The sequence below is a fragment of the Mus musculus genome, chromosome 1, assembly GCF_000001635.26.
Source record: "Mus musculus strain C57BL/6J chromosome 1, GRCm38.p6 C57BL/6J".
Taxonomy (NCBI): Eukaryota; Metazoa; Chordata; class Mammalia; order Rodentia; family Muridae; genus Mus; species Mus musculus.
In genome coordinates, this window is record NC_000067.6 from 53,558,241 (window position 1) to 53,573,356 (window position 15,116).

The 15,116-nt window shown below is 38.9% G+C and overlaps 1 protein-coding gene across 3 annotated transcripts in view; it reads right to left on the bottom strand.

The window, feature by feature from the left end:
• Dnah7a (dynein, axonemal, heavy chain 7A) overlaps positions 1-15,116 on the bottom strand; it is a 310,307-nt gene that overhangs the window by 161,246 nt on the left and 133,945 nt on the right. For all 3 annotated transcript variants that reach the window (XM_006496179.4, NM_001252070.1, XM_017321900.2), the window contains 5 exons: positions 8,795-9,007; positions 7,423-7,532; positions 3,662-3,830; positions 1,039-1,141; positions 800-927 (listed from right to left, as the gene is read on the bottom strand). In XM_006496179.4, coding sequence (XP_006496242.1) covers positions 800-927; positions 1,039-1,141; positions 3,662-3,830; positions 7,423-7,532; positions 8,795-9,007 — 723 coding nt within the window. The remainder of the gene's footprint in view (positions 1-799; positions 928-1,038; positions 1,142-3,661; positions 3,831-7,422; positions 7,533-8,794; positions 9,008-15,116) is intronic.

Consider the following 15,116-nt stretch of genomic DNA (forward strand, 5'->3'; position numbering starts at 1 on the left):
GAATATTATTTCTTATACACAATCCATAAACATGCAATCCACCCTGAAAATATACAATAAAGATGGCAAATATATGGAGAAAAAAACATTTTTTAACTTAATCAATGAAAAGTTAATTTTTTAAAGTGAAGTCTTACTCTATTCAGCTAGGACAGTGTTTTATCCCTTATAAATGAAAAGAAAAAGTATCATGTGTTAACAGGAACTGAGAGACTCTATATGACAAGTCAATGGCTTCACCCTGTGTTGAAGGCAATTCAGCTAAGGGACATCTTCCAATCGAGAGAGGCCTTCAGCACCAATGGCCTTCAGTGGTTCTATTTATAATGGAGGAACTGAAAGCAACTTAAAATTCCCATCAGAAAGACAGCTCAGTGATCCTACTTACAGTCCAGATCATGTTTACAAAGATGGGGAAATGTTCACCCTGGCTCTAAATTAACTTTAAAAAAATTTTAAAGATTAAAAATAAAAAGCCTACCATCCATACACAATTGTCAGATTTGAGCCCTTTAAATGCATATAAAACTAAAAAGATAGAATACAATAAGAGATAGTGGGTATTTTTCCTGTCTTTTCTCATTTGTGATAATCATTAGCATTATAAAACTATAAAATTTTGGAGTTGTACTTGTATTATTTTGTAAAACTATTTAAAGCTTTAAACATGAACTCCTAGAATAATTTCCCAAATTATTCCCTAAAAGCATATTTTTAAAAATACAATCCTAGGATCACATTTTCCCTTTGCATTCATAAATGGTGAAAAAGAAACATGTTATAATTACAGCCTCAATACCTTCAGATTGTCTGGCAGCTCTGACCGCCCAGCATACCCAGGGTTCATTGTTATGAAGACAGCGCATGTGGGGTCAAGTTTTAGTTCTGTTCCTTCAAACACTAGGAGATCGGTACCTGCATTAATGCCTGTGGGAACCACAAGTGCAATGAGTTAACTGTGCTTCAGCTTGTGCCAATTGCTTCCTATCCCCCATCTCCTTTGTTTTCACTTGCTGCATAGACAGACAAGCTCATTACCTCTCTGGATGGTAAGGATTTGTTGAGCAACCACAGAAAGTACTTCCAAATCAATTCTGTTAAACTCATCAAAGCAAGCCCAGGCTCCACAGGATAACAGTCCCTGGGAGGAAAGAATAATAAACATTTTCAACTCTATCTGATTGAGTATTACATTGAAATGATGAATTTCACCTGATCTTTTCAGGGATTTAATTCCCATCAAGGAAATTGCTTATTTACCTTTATCTTTAGAGACAGCTCATTTTTTTATTACCAATTCATTATTCTAGGTGAATAAAGAGTTGGATCAACTGGAAAACTTCCCAATGTATTGCCTTTGCTCTGAGTATGTCTTTAGGTATCTAGGGGTATATCTATAATTTCCAAGCCTTTACTCTTTATTTACAAGTGGACTGTATTTGCTTTTTTGAAATAATGGGTTGTAATAACCATCTATGCAACATGACTTTCCTTGCCAGAGATACTGCTATGTAAGCAGAATAGCCAACTAACATTCAAAGCCCAATTTATAATCCTAAGAAAGGATTGCCTCATAGATATGTGCTGAACTTCATGCATATCAAAGATTGGTAAGTCTCCTGAGAGCACACTACCCCTTACTTTGATTTTCAATGAATAATATAATAAAAGGTTTAGTTGTCACAGAGAACAGGCTGTTTAACATCATATATGCAAATATGCAGATTGTGATGAAGTTTTCAAAAATAATGCTTGAAAGATTATGAGGTTCTTAATAGTAAGACCTATACCTTTATTTGTTATCCCACTTTTCAACATGAATTTCACACCAAAAATGTATCTGCACCATCAATTAGTACTTAGCAATAAGCAAATTTAGTTCTATTGAAATCTATCAATCTAAATCAAAGAATGAAGAATATTATGATAAAGAAGGCAGGCATTATATGTAGCAGAAGATGGCCTAGTCGGCCATCATTGGGAAGAGAGGCCCCTTGGTCTTGCAAACTTTATATGCCCCAGCACAGGGGAACACCAGGGCCAAGAAGTTGGAGTGGGTGGGTAGGGGAGCAGGGCAGGGGGAGGGTATAGGGAACTTTCAAGATAGCATTTAAAATGTAAATAATGAAAATATCTAATAAAAAAAGGCAGGCATTGCTTTGACTACATTGGAATATACTATTTATTCAAGCCATACCTAGGCTCTTCTAACTGCCACCCATTTCTTAGTCATTGTGTCAAGTTTATATGGCACTATAGAAGACAAATTAAATACCATTCCAATGTCTCCTATCATATTATTCTTTATTATTTTGACTTCCTTCAAAAAAAATCTTACCCTGTTTTCAAATCACAAATAACGACTTATACAATTATAAAGTTGTTTAAAATGACAGTGCATATCACTCAAGGAAAACAGTTCACTGTGTTGGGTAGAAATAGTATATTTTTGTTAGTTTCATTTAAAGGTAAATTTAAATATTTTAAAGTAAATAGTACAGAATAGATAAAATATATTTGAAAAATTACAGAAAAAGAAAAGGAAGTAAATGCAAAGAGTCAGCCATCCCAAACAAATAACTGTTACAACAGCCTGCCTGCCTGCCTGCCTGCCTGCCTGCCTGCCTGCCTGCCTGCCTGCCTCACGTGTGAAGGAGTTATAGCCTCTAGAACCAAGCTGCTCTAGTCCAAACAAGCACAGTCCACCTTGATTCTCCTTTTCACAATCTCACAGACCTCTAGACTCTAACAAATTTAGATCAATAAAACATGGTAGACAGGAAGGTGTGTGAGTCAGTCAGGGGCCAGGGCTTTTGGGTGTGGGAAGATGGCTCAGTTGGTATAATGCTTGACACACAAACATGAGAACAATCCCCAGCACACACACAAAGCTGGGCATAGTGATACATGCCTCTGATCTCAGTACTGGAGAGGCAGAGCCAGTCAATTCCCTGGGACTCTTTGACTAGTCAGATTAGCCTATTTGGCAAGCTCTAAGCCAGTGAAAGACCCCGTGTCTTTAAACAAAGTGTAGTGCAATTGAGAAGGATTCCAGTATCAACCTCCTGACCCCCTTGTGTATGACACACATGTCCACACACACTCACAAACACACAAACATGTGTATGGACATATATCCACACTATTAAAATAAAGAAGAGTTATACGTTTCCAATGCAGAAAATCGAAGATGTGTCTATAATAGTCAATTAACGAACTCTGAAACTTATTGATAATACAGCATAGAGATTAGAGAAATCTTTGAATCCCACACCACAGCCTTTACCCAGTGGGTGGTTCTCAAACTTCTATCTGCCTGATATATTTAAAGATCCCATTTAAAGCAAAGTTTATTTGCTTTTTTAAAGAATAACCCTCTATGTGACCTGACTTGTGTGGCCAGAAAAACTGCCTTCTGGTCAGAATATCCAAAGAGCTAACTAATATTTCTAAGTCTATGACCCAATCAGGAGTAGTCAGATAGAGTGACCTCCATAGCAGGGACTGGATCGTGGCAGAGCTCACTTGTGCTTGGAACTTGTTGAGACTATACCAGGCACAGTAAAGCTTCTGTTTGCATCCAGTTGTCTCTCTTTGTAACCCCCTTCCATCACTGATGGCTACCCTACTGTAAAGAAATGAGGAGTTAGTTGATCCAAACCTTAAAGAATTTTCCTAAGGCCAAATAATCCAGCCCATCGGAGCAGTTGAAAACGACACACTGTTTGGCAACCGCTTTTGCTAAATCCTTGGTTGTTTCTGTCTTTCCGGTGCCAGCTGGGCCCTCAGGTGCTCCTCCAAGGTGCAGATGAAGGGCTCCAAATAAGGTCCTAGAGTAAAAAGAATGGACAGAATAATTACCAAGTAGGCAAAAGAAAAGGTTAAATTGAATCCTAACTCTCAGCCCCCCTGCTTTCATAATGTCACACACACACACACACACACACACACACACACACACACACACTGCTAACCTCAGAAAATCTCTAACAGCACATTTCTTAGTTATTAACTTTTCTTCTAAAAGTAGACAGATGATGGAAAATGGAAGGATGGATGGATGGATGGATGGATGGATGGATGGATGGATATGTAGGTAGGTAGATGTAGAGTAGATAGATAGGCAGATGCATAGATGAACACATGGATGGACAGTCAGGCAGGCAGATAAAATGCATGTGCATATTTATATACATGACAAATTTAGAACTTTTGGAATTCAATCCTGACTTCTCGTCAATGTGGAGAATCCAACTGACTCTATGAACACCTAACCTTACTAGAAGAGTATAGAAATAGCACATGGGAGAAAATAATTTTGAAATCTACAGCCATCATTTAAAGAATAAAAGATGTTACCAATAGGGGGATTCATTGTTTGAGGAATGGTTATGTGCAAATCTGCAGATATATATATTATTTGGTTGAATACAAATGAACACAAATATACTTTAGGCAGCACAGATATGAAACCATTAGAATTGAGCAAGAAGGGGAAATGGGATAAATTTACCCTTTGGACCTATTATGGAAGCTTGAAATGCTGCTTTGTCTCTAATAGACATCACATTTCCTCCAGCACACACCAGAGAGTCAAGGAGGTTAATCAGAGAAGGGACAGGAAGCTCACAAGCTCACCACTCTTGGCAGTCTGTGGAACAAGCCTGCATTGCTCCTCAAGAAGAGGATGAGTTAAATTTCCATTTCTCATTGCATATGAGCCAAAACAGAAAAAAGAACAAAAGCTTTTTTTTTTTTTACTTTTTTGTTTTTGTTTTGTTCTGTTTTGTTTTGTTTTCTGAACTGAAGAAAACTTTAAAGCCCTCTTTAAAGATTGGTCTGAAACTGTGGCTGTGTCCACAACAGACATCAGTAAAAGCAGCATGGGGAAGCCACCCTTACCAAATTATGCTCACAGTAAAAACTGGGCAGTAAGATCACTATTGAGTCAGTCACACAGTACAGCGGCAGTGAGTGTCACTATATTCACAGCATCCCGTCTTCCATATTTGGTTCTTAGCAGTCAGAATCAACCAACCAATCTCTCTCTCATATATATATATATATATATTGTGTGTGTGTGTGTGTGTGTGTCTGTCTGTCTGTCTGTCTCTCTGTCTGTCTGTCTGAGGTGGGGGCCATTTTTATAAAAAAGGCAACTTGAAATTCATATACTCTTGAAAACTCAATAAAGGGTTAAATATCAGAATAAACATAAGGAAATAAAATTATTTGTTGGGAGGTAAATATAAGGGAATTGCTTAGAGAGTAGAAAACCATATATATTTTTTAAAAAATAAAGGAAAAATAATAAAGAAGGTTAAAATGGTGAAGACCCAAAATTTAAATGGCAAAGTCTGAAAACTTTCCAGAATGGAAGAAAGACATGAATAAAAGGAAATCCCAAGTAATATAAATAAGTAAATAACTTCTAGTAACATTATAGTGAACATTAATAACCGAGAGAAAAATCCTTTAAGGGCATAACAGAGATGGAGAGAATGATTAAAATAATATTTAATTATAGTGAATAGTATTAAACTAAGTGAATTAAGATCAAAAGTAAGGCTCTAGGAATATAAAATTACAGTACAATTATCTTAATGGGCCCAAGTAGTTTGCTAATTTAATTAAATTTAAGTGGGTTAAATTTGCTACCGAAGTACAGAGAGCCTTTTCCTTTCCATGTGATCAAATCCATTTACCATGTAATACATTGTCTCCATTCATGGGTATGAATGAATATCTTAGCACACTGCTTCTGGAGTGATTTTCCTGCAAACTTAGTTCCCATCTGGGTTACACACCTATGCCACCTAATGTTTCCCTCTAGTATCTCACTCAGTACACACTATTGCAATTGTTTTTTAATCTAGCTTTCCCAAATGACAGAAAAACATGTGAGTGACATGACACAATCTGTATCTTTTTTTAATCTTATAAAACTGAAGACAATAACATGTTTTTATTTAGTCTATGTTCTGCCAAGGTTATTACCAAATAATGAAATGGTGTGTTATATTGTTTCCTAGTCATATTCATTTTGATATAAAATAGAAAAGGCTTATATATTCCATCTTTGCTCTGTGCTACCAGAGTTTATAGCTTGTGTCTACAGATATTAACACTATACCTGAAAGTCATCGTGATTTGTAGTCAAACATGTGATTTGTCATAATGTTCAACAAAATCGTTCACAATTCTGAGTATTCTCTAAGAGTATAATTTAAAACTGTAATTCGGCATATTTTATTTAATGTCTCCTTTATGCCAGAGAATGTGGTGGTATTGGAGACAAGGAAAAAAATAGCACATAGTCTTTTTCCATGAAAGTCTCCAATAAATAATATAAAATATAGCAAGCATGCCTCAGCCCATTGTGATGAGCAATAAGGCAGAGGAAGAAACCAGGTGTGACAGGGAACACAATAGGGAAGCTGCGCATACGAACTAACAGTGATTATGACAGCATGCACAGGACCTGTGCAAGCTCATGTCAAGTAAGATCTCAGCATGGAGAGAGGAGTGGCATGGAGCCCCATCTCTAGATGAGGAGCTGTTGGTAATTGGCAGCTATTAAGAGAAGGAGAGCTCCCTTTTATTGTTTATTGTTTTTGTTTGTTTGTTTGTTTGGGTTTTTAAGGATGTTACCTCTGGTGGGTCAGACATGTTCCAGGGAATGTCAACACATCTAAGAGTACATGGGCAGCACTAACTGGGATTAATAGAGTAAATAAATAAACAAGAGGACACAAACTTGTTGGGTATGGAATGGGATAGGGCGGGTGGTCTAGGACGAGATGAAGGATGGGAATGAATAGGATGGGAATCAAAATATAATGTATGTTTATATCAATCTTCTGAGAAGCACAATCGTGGAAGCAAAGCTAACTTAATGCAGAAAGTGGTTAATTTCCACTGGGAATAAAATGTAAATATGATCTCTCAAAGGAGATACCCACCAGGCACGTGCACTGTGAACAGGAGAGAGATGCAGACATGGTTCTTTTGAACATGGGTAGTTAGAGCCTGGAAGTAAACAGTCTGGAAATAATGGAACACAGAAACAGAACTCTAGAAAATTCAGCTTCAGAGGGAGGAAAAACAGTGTAACTCAAATGATCCAAAAAGAAGCCAGAGTTGGAAGGAAAAAGAAGGAGAAGGTGGGAGGGGGGACAGAAAGTGCCAACACCTGCCAAGGCAAAGAACACCCTTATCCCCAGAGATGAAAACAGGAAAGCAGCAGAGAGGAGGCTTAGGGACTGGGGAAAGGACACAGGATCCATTTATAGAATGTAAGGTAAAAATACTTACCTGTAACTCAATCGCTGGCCTAGGGTGTGTGTGTGTGTGTGTGTGTGTGTGTGTGTGTGTGTGTGTGTGTGTGTAAGTTATTGCTCCCATGTCTTTGGCAGGGTTTACCTGTAACAGCGGTCTGTGAGTGGGGTTATGACTAGTCTAGGGGAATTTCCCAGATATTCATAGCCATATCGCAAACCAGCATTGATCATCTTTGTTTCTAAATTATTTTCCTAGGATCAATCAGAAAAAAAATGCAGTTGGTTAGGAAGCAAAATTTCAAACAATGGAAAATCACAAGATCTTTAATAAGGAATAAGCACAGTGCAGACCTGTTTAGACTGTCCTCTCAGACATCAGTTCACTGACTACAAGAATTCAATAGCTACTTTTCTGAATGAATAATGGAAGGCAATGGCTTTCTGCCACTGCCTTAGTTAGGGTTTTATTGCTGTGGAGGGCCCACAAGACCACAGCGACTCTTATAAAGGAAAACATGTAACTGGGGCTGGCTTACAGTTCCCAGATTTAGCCCATTATAGTCATGGCAGGAAGCGCACAGGCAGACGTGTGCTGGAGTGAGTGATAGTGGAGAGTTCTACATCTGAACCAACAGGCAGCAGGAAAAGAAGCAACCCTGGGCCTGGCAAAGCCCATCTGCGGTGACACACGTCCTCCAACAAGGCAACACCTCCTTATGGTGCTTCCCTGTGAGCTCATGGAGACCTTTTCCACTCAAACCACCACAAGCACTGTCACAGTTTTACAGCTGAGGAGCCCATTGCTTACAGAGATGAGCACCTTGTCCATAGCCTAAGAAAGAAGGATCTGGCTTCTGAATCAAGCATCCCATACCCATCTTCCTACCACCAAATAGCAAGGCTCTGAAAAGGCCTACAAGGTTCTGGTCCATACCTGTCTCCTCCTTCCCATATCTCCTAAGACTTAGATGCAATCCTGAGAGCTGCTGAGCCCCAACTCTCCCACACCCAGCAGGCTGCTGTAACTGTCCTGCCCCCATTCCTTCCAGCCGAGATAAGCATTATTATCCACCCAGATAGCCTGAAAAGTTCTTTCCTTATGGACCATGTTTCTGGCTTCTTCAATGACTAAACCAGACAAGAAAAGTGACTTATACCTCACTTAAGTGCATCAGGAATCTAAAAATCACAATTTAAGCTAACTAACACCAACATTTTGTAAATAACAAACACAGTAATACATTAAAAAGTAGTTAATTTCTGTTCCTTTTGGTACCTTCACACGTACATGTATGTTAATATATGATAATACATTTTGATATAAATATAGGTACATAAATATAGATACTGATGATAATACATATAATTATTGGCTCCCTTAATTTTCAATCTGAAAAATCATATATAAGAATTCATCAGCAAAAAGTTCCCTTTTACCAATCCTGTTACACAGCTGAGCCAGTGAGTATGACTTAAGACGCTATGGGCAGAAACTGCAGTGTGAGACCACTTACTTGCCAGTAGTATCTAAGCTGACTTAACCACTGGAAGTCCGAGTCATCACTGATCTTTTTATCTACAAGGCTGGCAAGCACATCTCTAGCGTGAACATCCAGTACCACAAGGGCTCCCAGAGTAACACGGTTCTGCTTGGACAATTTGCCACGAACCAATGTGACAATATCATCAATTTGATGGTTGCATTTTGCCAAGTAGCCTTCAAGGGCCTGAGAAAAATAAGGTAGAATTTCCCAATATGATCAGAATCATTGTGAACAAAAACATTTTTAACTAGTATACATTTATTAATATATGATATATATATATATATGAATGATATCCTCGACATAGTTTCTATGTAATTTAAAAATAATCTATTTTCCCTACTACATAGTTCACAGAATCATTGTGAACAAAAACATTTTTAACTAGTATATATTTATTAATTCATATATATATACACACACACACATATATATATATATATATATCAAAATGATATCCTCGACATAGTTTCTATGTAATTTAAAAATAATCTATTTTCCCTACTACATAGTTTTAAGTAAACAAACACATTTGGCAAACATAGTGGGCAAACATGGTTTATATCAGCCCCTTGTTTTTCTACCCCTTTCTATTCTGGTTATTTTGTAGCTGTCAGTCTTACTGTCCCAACTCATGGAACATGAAGGAGGAGAAGAGACCCATTCAGAGTCAACACAGCTCTCCCCAAGGACACAACCAAGTATTTTTACCTAGATTTTGTCAATTGTGAGTCTGTGATTCTGAGCTACTGAAAATATTATCCTCTCAACAAAGACTTATAGAAAGGAGAGGCAGCAGGGAAAGTTGGCTAGGAAGGGATCAAACCCTGCGACACTTGGGCCATATCTTTCTCCCTTTGCTGTCATGGGTCCTCAAAGCATTTTTTTTTCCCCTAAGACTGCTATATGAGGTTTGAAATACTAGTACCATTAAGGTTTAAATATGCTTTTCATCTGTCCATTGATAATTAATGTGCCACGGGTTTGATCTCCAGTGTGGCAGTACTGAACTGGTAGAAGCTGTAAGGGACAGGACTTGGTGAACAGTCACAAGGTAGTGAATATCACCCTTAGGTGTGGGGCAGGCATTAAGTGAGTCTCATGGAGTTAGACTATTCCCAGGAGAATGGATTATACTCTGCTTTGGCTATAAAGTGTCCTCTAAAGGGTTGATGGTGATGGTATTTGTTGGGAGGTGCTGGAGAATTCAAGATGTGGAGCTTCCAGAAGGGAATGGATGAAGCTACAATGGACCCAATCACTGTTTGCCTCTTCTTCACCCCCCCTCCTTCTCCTCTCCTCTCCTCTCCTCTCCTCTCCTCTCCTCTCCTCTCCTCTCCTCTCTCTCTCCTTCTCCCCCATCTCTCTGTTTTTTCTTTTCTTTCTGTCTTTTTGTCTGTCTTCCTTCCTTTCTTTTTTCCCACAAGCCAAAATCTTTCTATCTTCCTCTAAACTGGCTTTGTCAGGAGTTTTGTTACAGTGATGGAACGTTAACTTGGGTTGTTATTTAAAGGGAGCCTAGCCTCTTGTCATTTTCTGTTGTTTCTCTCATAGTATGTGTCTTGTGTACTATCTAACCTTGGCATCATCCACCATATTGTGATATAACCAGAAGGCCCTCACTGGAGTCCAAAACCAGATAGGGCTGCCTAAATCTTGGACTTGCAGCCTATAGGTGTAAGACAAGTAAAGCTGTTCTCAGTATGAAGTATCTACCTTCTCATATTTTCTTATAGCAACAGAAAGTAGCAAAGAAATAATAATGATGATAATACTGCTGAATAACGCCAAGTTGTTTGGTTTATCTTGAACTAAGGCAAGTTCTAAGGAAAAGTCTCTGGAGTCTGTCTTCCAGTAGATAAGAAAATTTACAACTGAAAGAGGATTTAAGATGAAAGTAAATTACAATCAATAAAAAGTATTGTGCTTAAGACTGGTGACCAGTTTCTCCACTCCCATACTTTTTAATAAGTGCTTTATGCCAAGGAGTTTATTTCAATCCTGTTTTTAAGAAGCAACAATAAAACCAAAATAAATAAATAAGTAAAGAAATAACAGTTGGCTAAGGGCTCCAGAGTGCTCTCCATGCCACAGAACCTCAGGATCATCTTCAGATCACAGGTGAGTAGAATGCAACATCAGCTCCAAAGATTCGCAGAAGGTCTTTTGCCAGCAGGAACAGGAACAAAGGAATCCCGCCCAACCAGAGGCTGGGATCTGTTCCAGTCGGGGCCACCCCCGCCATCTTCCTTCTGAGCCCAGCGGAGACCACTAAGGACTCCAGGGTGCTCTCTCTGCCGCAGGACCTCGGGATCACCTCGGGGTAACGGGTGAGTGGAATGCAACATCAGCTCCAAAGAATTGCAGAGGGTCTTGTGCCAGCAGGAACAGGGACAAAGGAACCCCGCCCGACCATTGGCTGGGATTCAGGTTGGGGCCAGCCCTGCCATCTTCAGCGTGAACCCGGCCAAGGGCATCTAGGGCACCAGAGGACTCTCCACGCCACAGGACCCCTAGCACACCCAGGACCTCCTGATCACCTGAGAGTACGTGGGCGATAGAAGCAACAGAGCTTTTTGGTCAGGGTCCTGTTGGGCCTTCATCCTCAGCCAGGAGGCAGAGCTGAGACCCAAACCCCTGGGCACATTCCTTGCCAGAGGAGAGTCAGCCTACAGGGAGAGTTCTGACTCCAGAACTGAGGAGGTGGATCAGAGCTCTAGACTGCTGGACACCTGTCCTGAAAGAGGAGAGCTTGCCTGCAAAGAACAGGGCTCCAGAGTGCTCTCCATGCCACAGAACCTCAGTGCTCTGACCACTGGGACTCAGGAGAGAGTTGGACTCCCAGGAGTGCTGACAGAGGCTAAAAGAATCACAGGAGGATCAAGCTCCAACCAGAGACAGCTTGAACATTAACACCAGAGATCTGCAGATGGCAAAAGGCAAACGTAAGAATCTTACTAACAGAAACCAAGAACACTGGGTGTCATCAGAACTCAGTATACCCACCACAACTAATCCTGGATACCCCAACACACCGGAAAAGCAAGACAAGGATTTAAAATCATGATGGTGGTAGAAGATCTTAAGAAGGGCATTAATAACCCACTTAAAGAAATACAGGAGAACACTGCTAAACAGGTAGAAACGCTTAAAGAGGAAGCACAAAAATTCCTCAAGGAATTACAGGAGGACACTGCTAAACAAGTAGAAGCCCTTAAAGAACTACAGGCAAACACTGCTAAACAGGTAGAAGAAACACAAAAATCCCTTAAAGAATTAGAGGAAAACACAACCAAACAGGTGATGGAATTGAACAAAACTGTCCAAGGTCTAATAATGGAAGTAGAAACAATGAAGAAAACATAAAGGGAGACAACTGTGGAGATAGAAACCCTAGGAAAGAAATCAGGAGCCATAGATGTGAGCATCATCAACAGAATACAAGGAATGGAAGAGAGAATCTCAGGTGCAGAAGATCCCATAGGGAACATGGACACAACAATCAAAGCAAATGCAAAAGGATCCTAACTCAAAACATCCACGAAATCCAGGACACAATGAGAAGACCAAACCTACAGATAATAGGAGTAGATGAGAATGAAGATGTTCAACTTAAAAGGCCAGTAAATACCTTCAACAAAGTTATAGAAGAAAACTTCCCATACCTAAAGAAAGAGATGCCCACGAACAGACAAGGAGCCTACAGAACTCCAAATAGACTGGACCAGAAAAGAAATTCCTCCCAACACATAATAATCAGAACAACAAATGTAGTAAATAAAGACAATATTAAAAGCAATAAGGGAAAAAAGTCAAGTAACATATAAAGGCAGGCCTATTAGAATTACTCCAGACTTCTCACCAGAGACTATGAAAGTCAGAAGATCCTAGACAGATGTTATACAGACACTAAGAGAACACAAATGCCAGCACAGGCTACTATATCCAGCAAAACTCTCAATTACCATAGATGGAGAAACCAAAGAATTCCATGACAAAACTAAATTCACACAATATCTTTCCACGAATCCAGCCCTTCTAAGGATAATAAAGGGAAAACACCAACACAAAGATGGAAATTACACCCTAGAAAAAGCAAGAAAGTAATCCTTTAACAAAACTAAAAGAAGACAGCCACAAGAATTTAACAACAACTTTTTCCCAACTTTAACAACAAAAATAACAGGAAGCAACAAATACTTTAATTTCTCTTAACATCAATGAACTCAATTCTCCAATAAAAAGATATAGACTAATAGAGTGGCTACACAAACAGGACCCAACATTTTGCTGTTTGCAGGAAACCCACCTCAGGAACAAAGACAGAAACTACCTCAGAGTAAAAGGCTGGAAAACAGTTTTCCAAGCAAATGGTCCAAAGAAACAAGCTGGAGTAGCCATTCTAATATCGAATAAAATTGACTTCTAACCCAAAGTTATCAAAAAAGACAAGGAGGGGCACTTCATACTCATCAAAGGTAAAATCTACCAAGACGAACTCTCAATTCTAAATATCTATGCTCCAAATGCAAGGGCAGCCACATTCATTAAAGAAACTTTAGTAAAGCTCAAAGCACACACTGCACCTCACACAATAATAGTGGGAGACTTCAACACACCACTCTCACAAATGGACAGATCCTGGAAACAGAAAATAAACAGAGACACATGAACACTAACAGAAGTTATGAAACAAATGGATTTAACAGATATCTACAGAACATTTTATTCTAAAACAAAAGGATATACCTTCTTCTCAGCACCTCATGGTACCTCCTCCAAAATTGACCATATAATTGATCACAAAACAGGCCTCAACAGATTCAAAAATATTGTAATTATCCTAATGCATCCTATCAGATCACCACAGACTAAGGCTGATCTTCAATAACAGCATAAATAATAGAAAGCCAACATTCACGTGGAAACTGAACAACACTCTACTCAATGATACCTTGGTCAAGGAAGAAATAAAGAAATTAAAGAAGTGGGAGTGAGTGGGTAGGGGAGCAGGGTGGGGGGAGGGTATAGGGGACTTTTGGGATAGCATTTGAAATGTAAATGAAGAAAATATCTAATAAAAAGATGTGGGGGAAAAAAGAATGAGAAATAGTTTATGCCCTCTTAGAGATTATCAAAGCATGCTAGCATGTTAAATATGCCAAATGTTCATGTAGATGAAAAATGTTCACAGTATTTTTAGGCTTCTGAGTAAATATGATGCATATAACTGTGCTGCCTAGTTGCCTGTCACAAGTGCATCCACCCAGCATCTGGACCATTGACTAGCATTTCAGGTGTACTTGGCCTTGTTCAATACTTTCTGAGATTCACTTGACCCTAAAGCAGAGCATGCCAAAGTTACTCTTCATAAGGAAAAAAAAAGATAAATATTTTATGCTTTGCTAGCAAGAGAGAGAGAGAAAAAGGAAGGAAGGAAGGAAGGAAGGAAGGAAGGAAGGAAGGAAGGAAGGAAGGAAGGAAGGAAGAACAGCTTCCAAGGATGTGAAGTTTAGAGAACCAAGCTGGGACAAGACATCTTCCTTGAAGATTTTATCTCTTTAATTTGTACTTTTGTGAAAGCTCTTTATTCAGGCCCTTAGAGGATTAAATGCCACTTCATTTCTATCATTTACATGAATGATTTTCTGCTAATTTGCTTCTTAAGCAATGAAAAATTAACTTTTGTTTCATCCATGTTTAGCCACATGAGTGTTTAAATACTTGGAGCAATTAGTGAACTTCAGTGTATTTAGAAGCCACCCTAGTAAAGACAGCTTGGGATCCTAGAGTCACATAAGGTACATCCTTGTCCTCTCACCAGAACAGTTCAGCACCTTCTGGTATCCCCACCAGTCTTCACATCCTATCATGACACAAATAAAAAAATAACATTTGGACATATTGGATGCACATACTAACTACATGCCCTTAGAAGTTTATCTGCACTAGAATACTGCATTTTCCTGTGATAGAACAATAATGTTAGAACTGAAATTTGGCTCCAAAATACCAAAAGCTAAGCACTTTTGGAATGATTTTGTATGCATCAGTGACAATTTAATTAACTGACTGGAAAAATGATATGATAATGTTTCATCTCATTTTATACCTTGTCAACATTCTTATCGTGAGCCAGTGAAGCTACCACAGTGTGTTACCTGGAATTGATTATTCTTGTCATGCCTAGACCGTCCTACCTTCCTGCCCCAATAAACTAACTCAAAATCACATTCATACTTTCAATATTCTGACATTTCTTCCATTTATTTTATAGACCCTGTGATGTCTC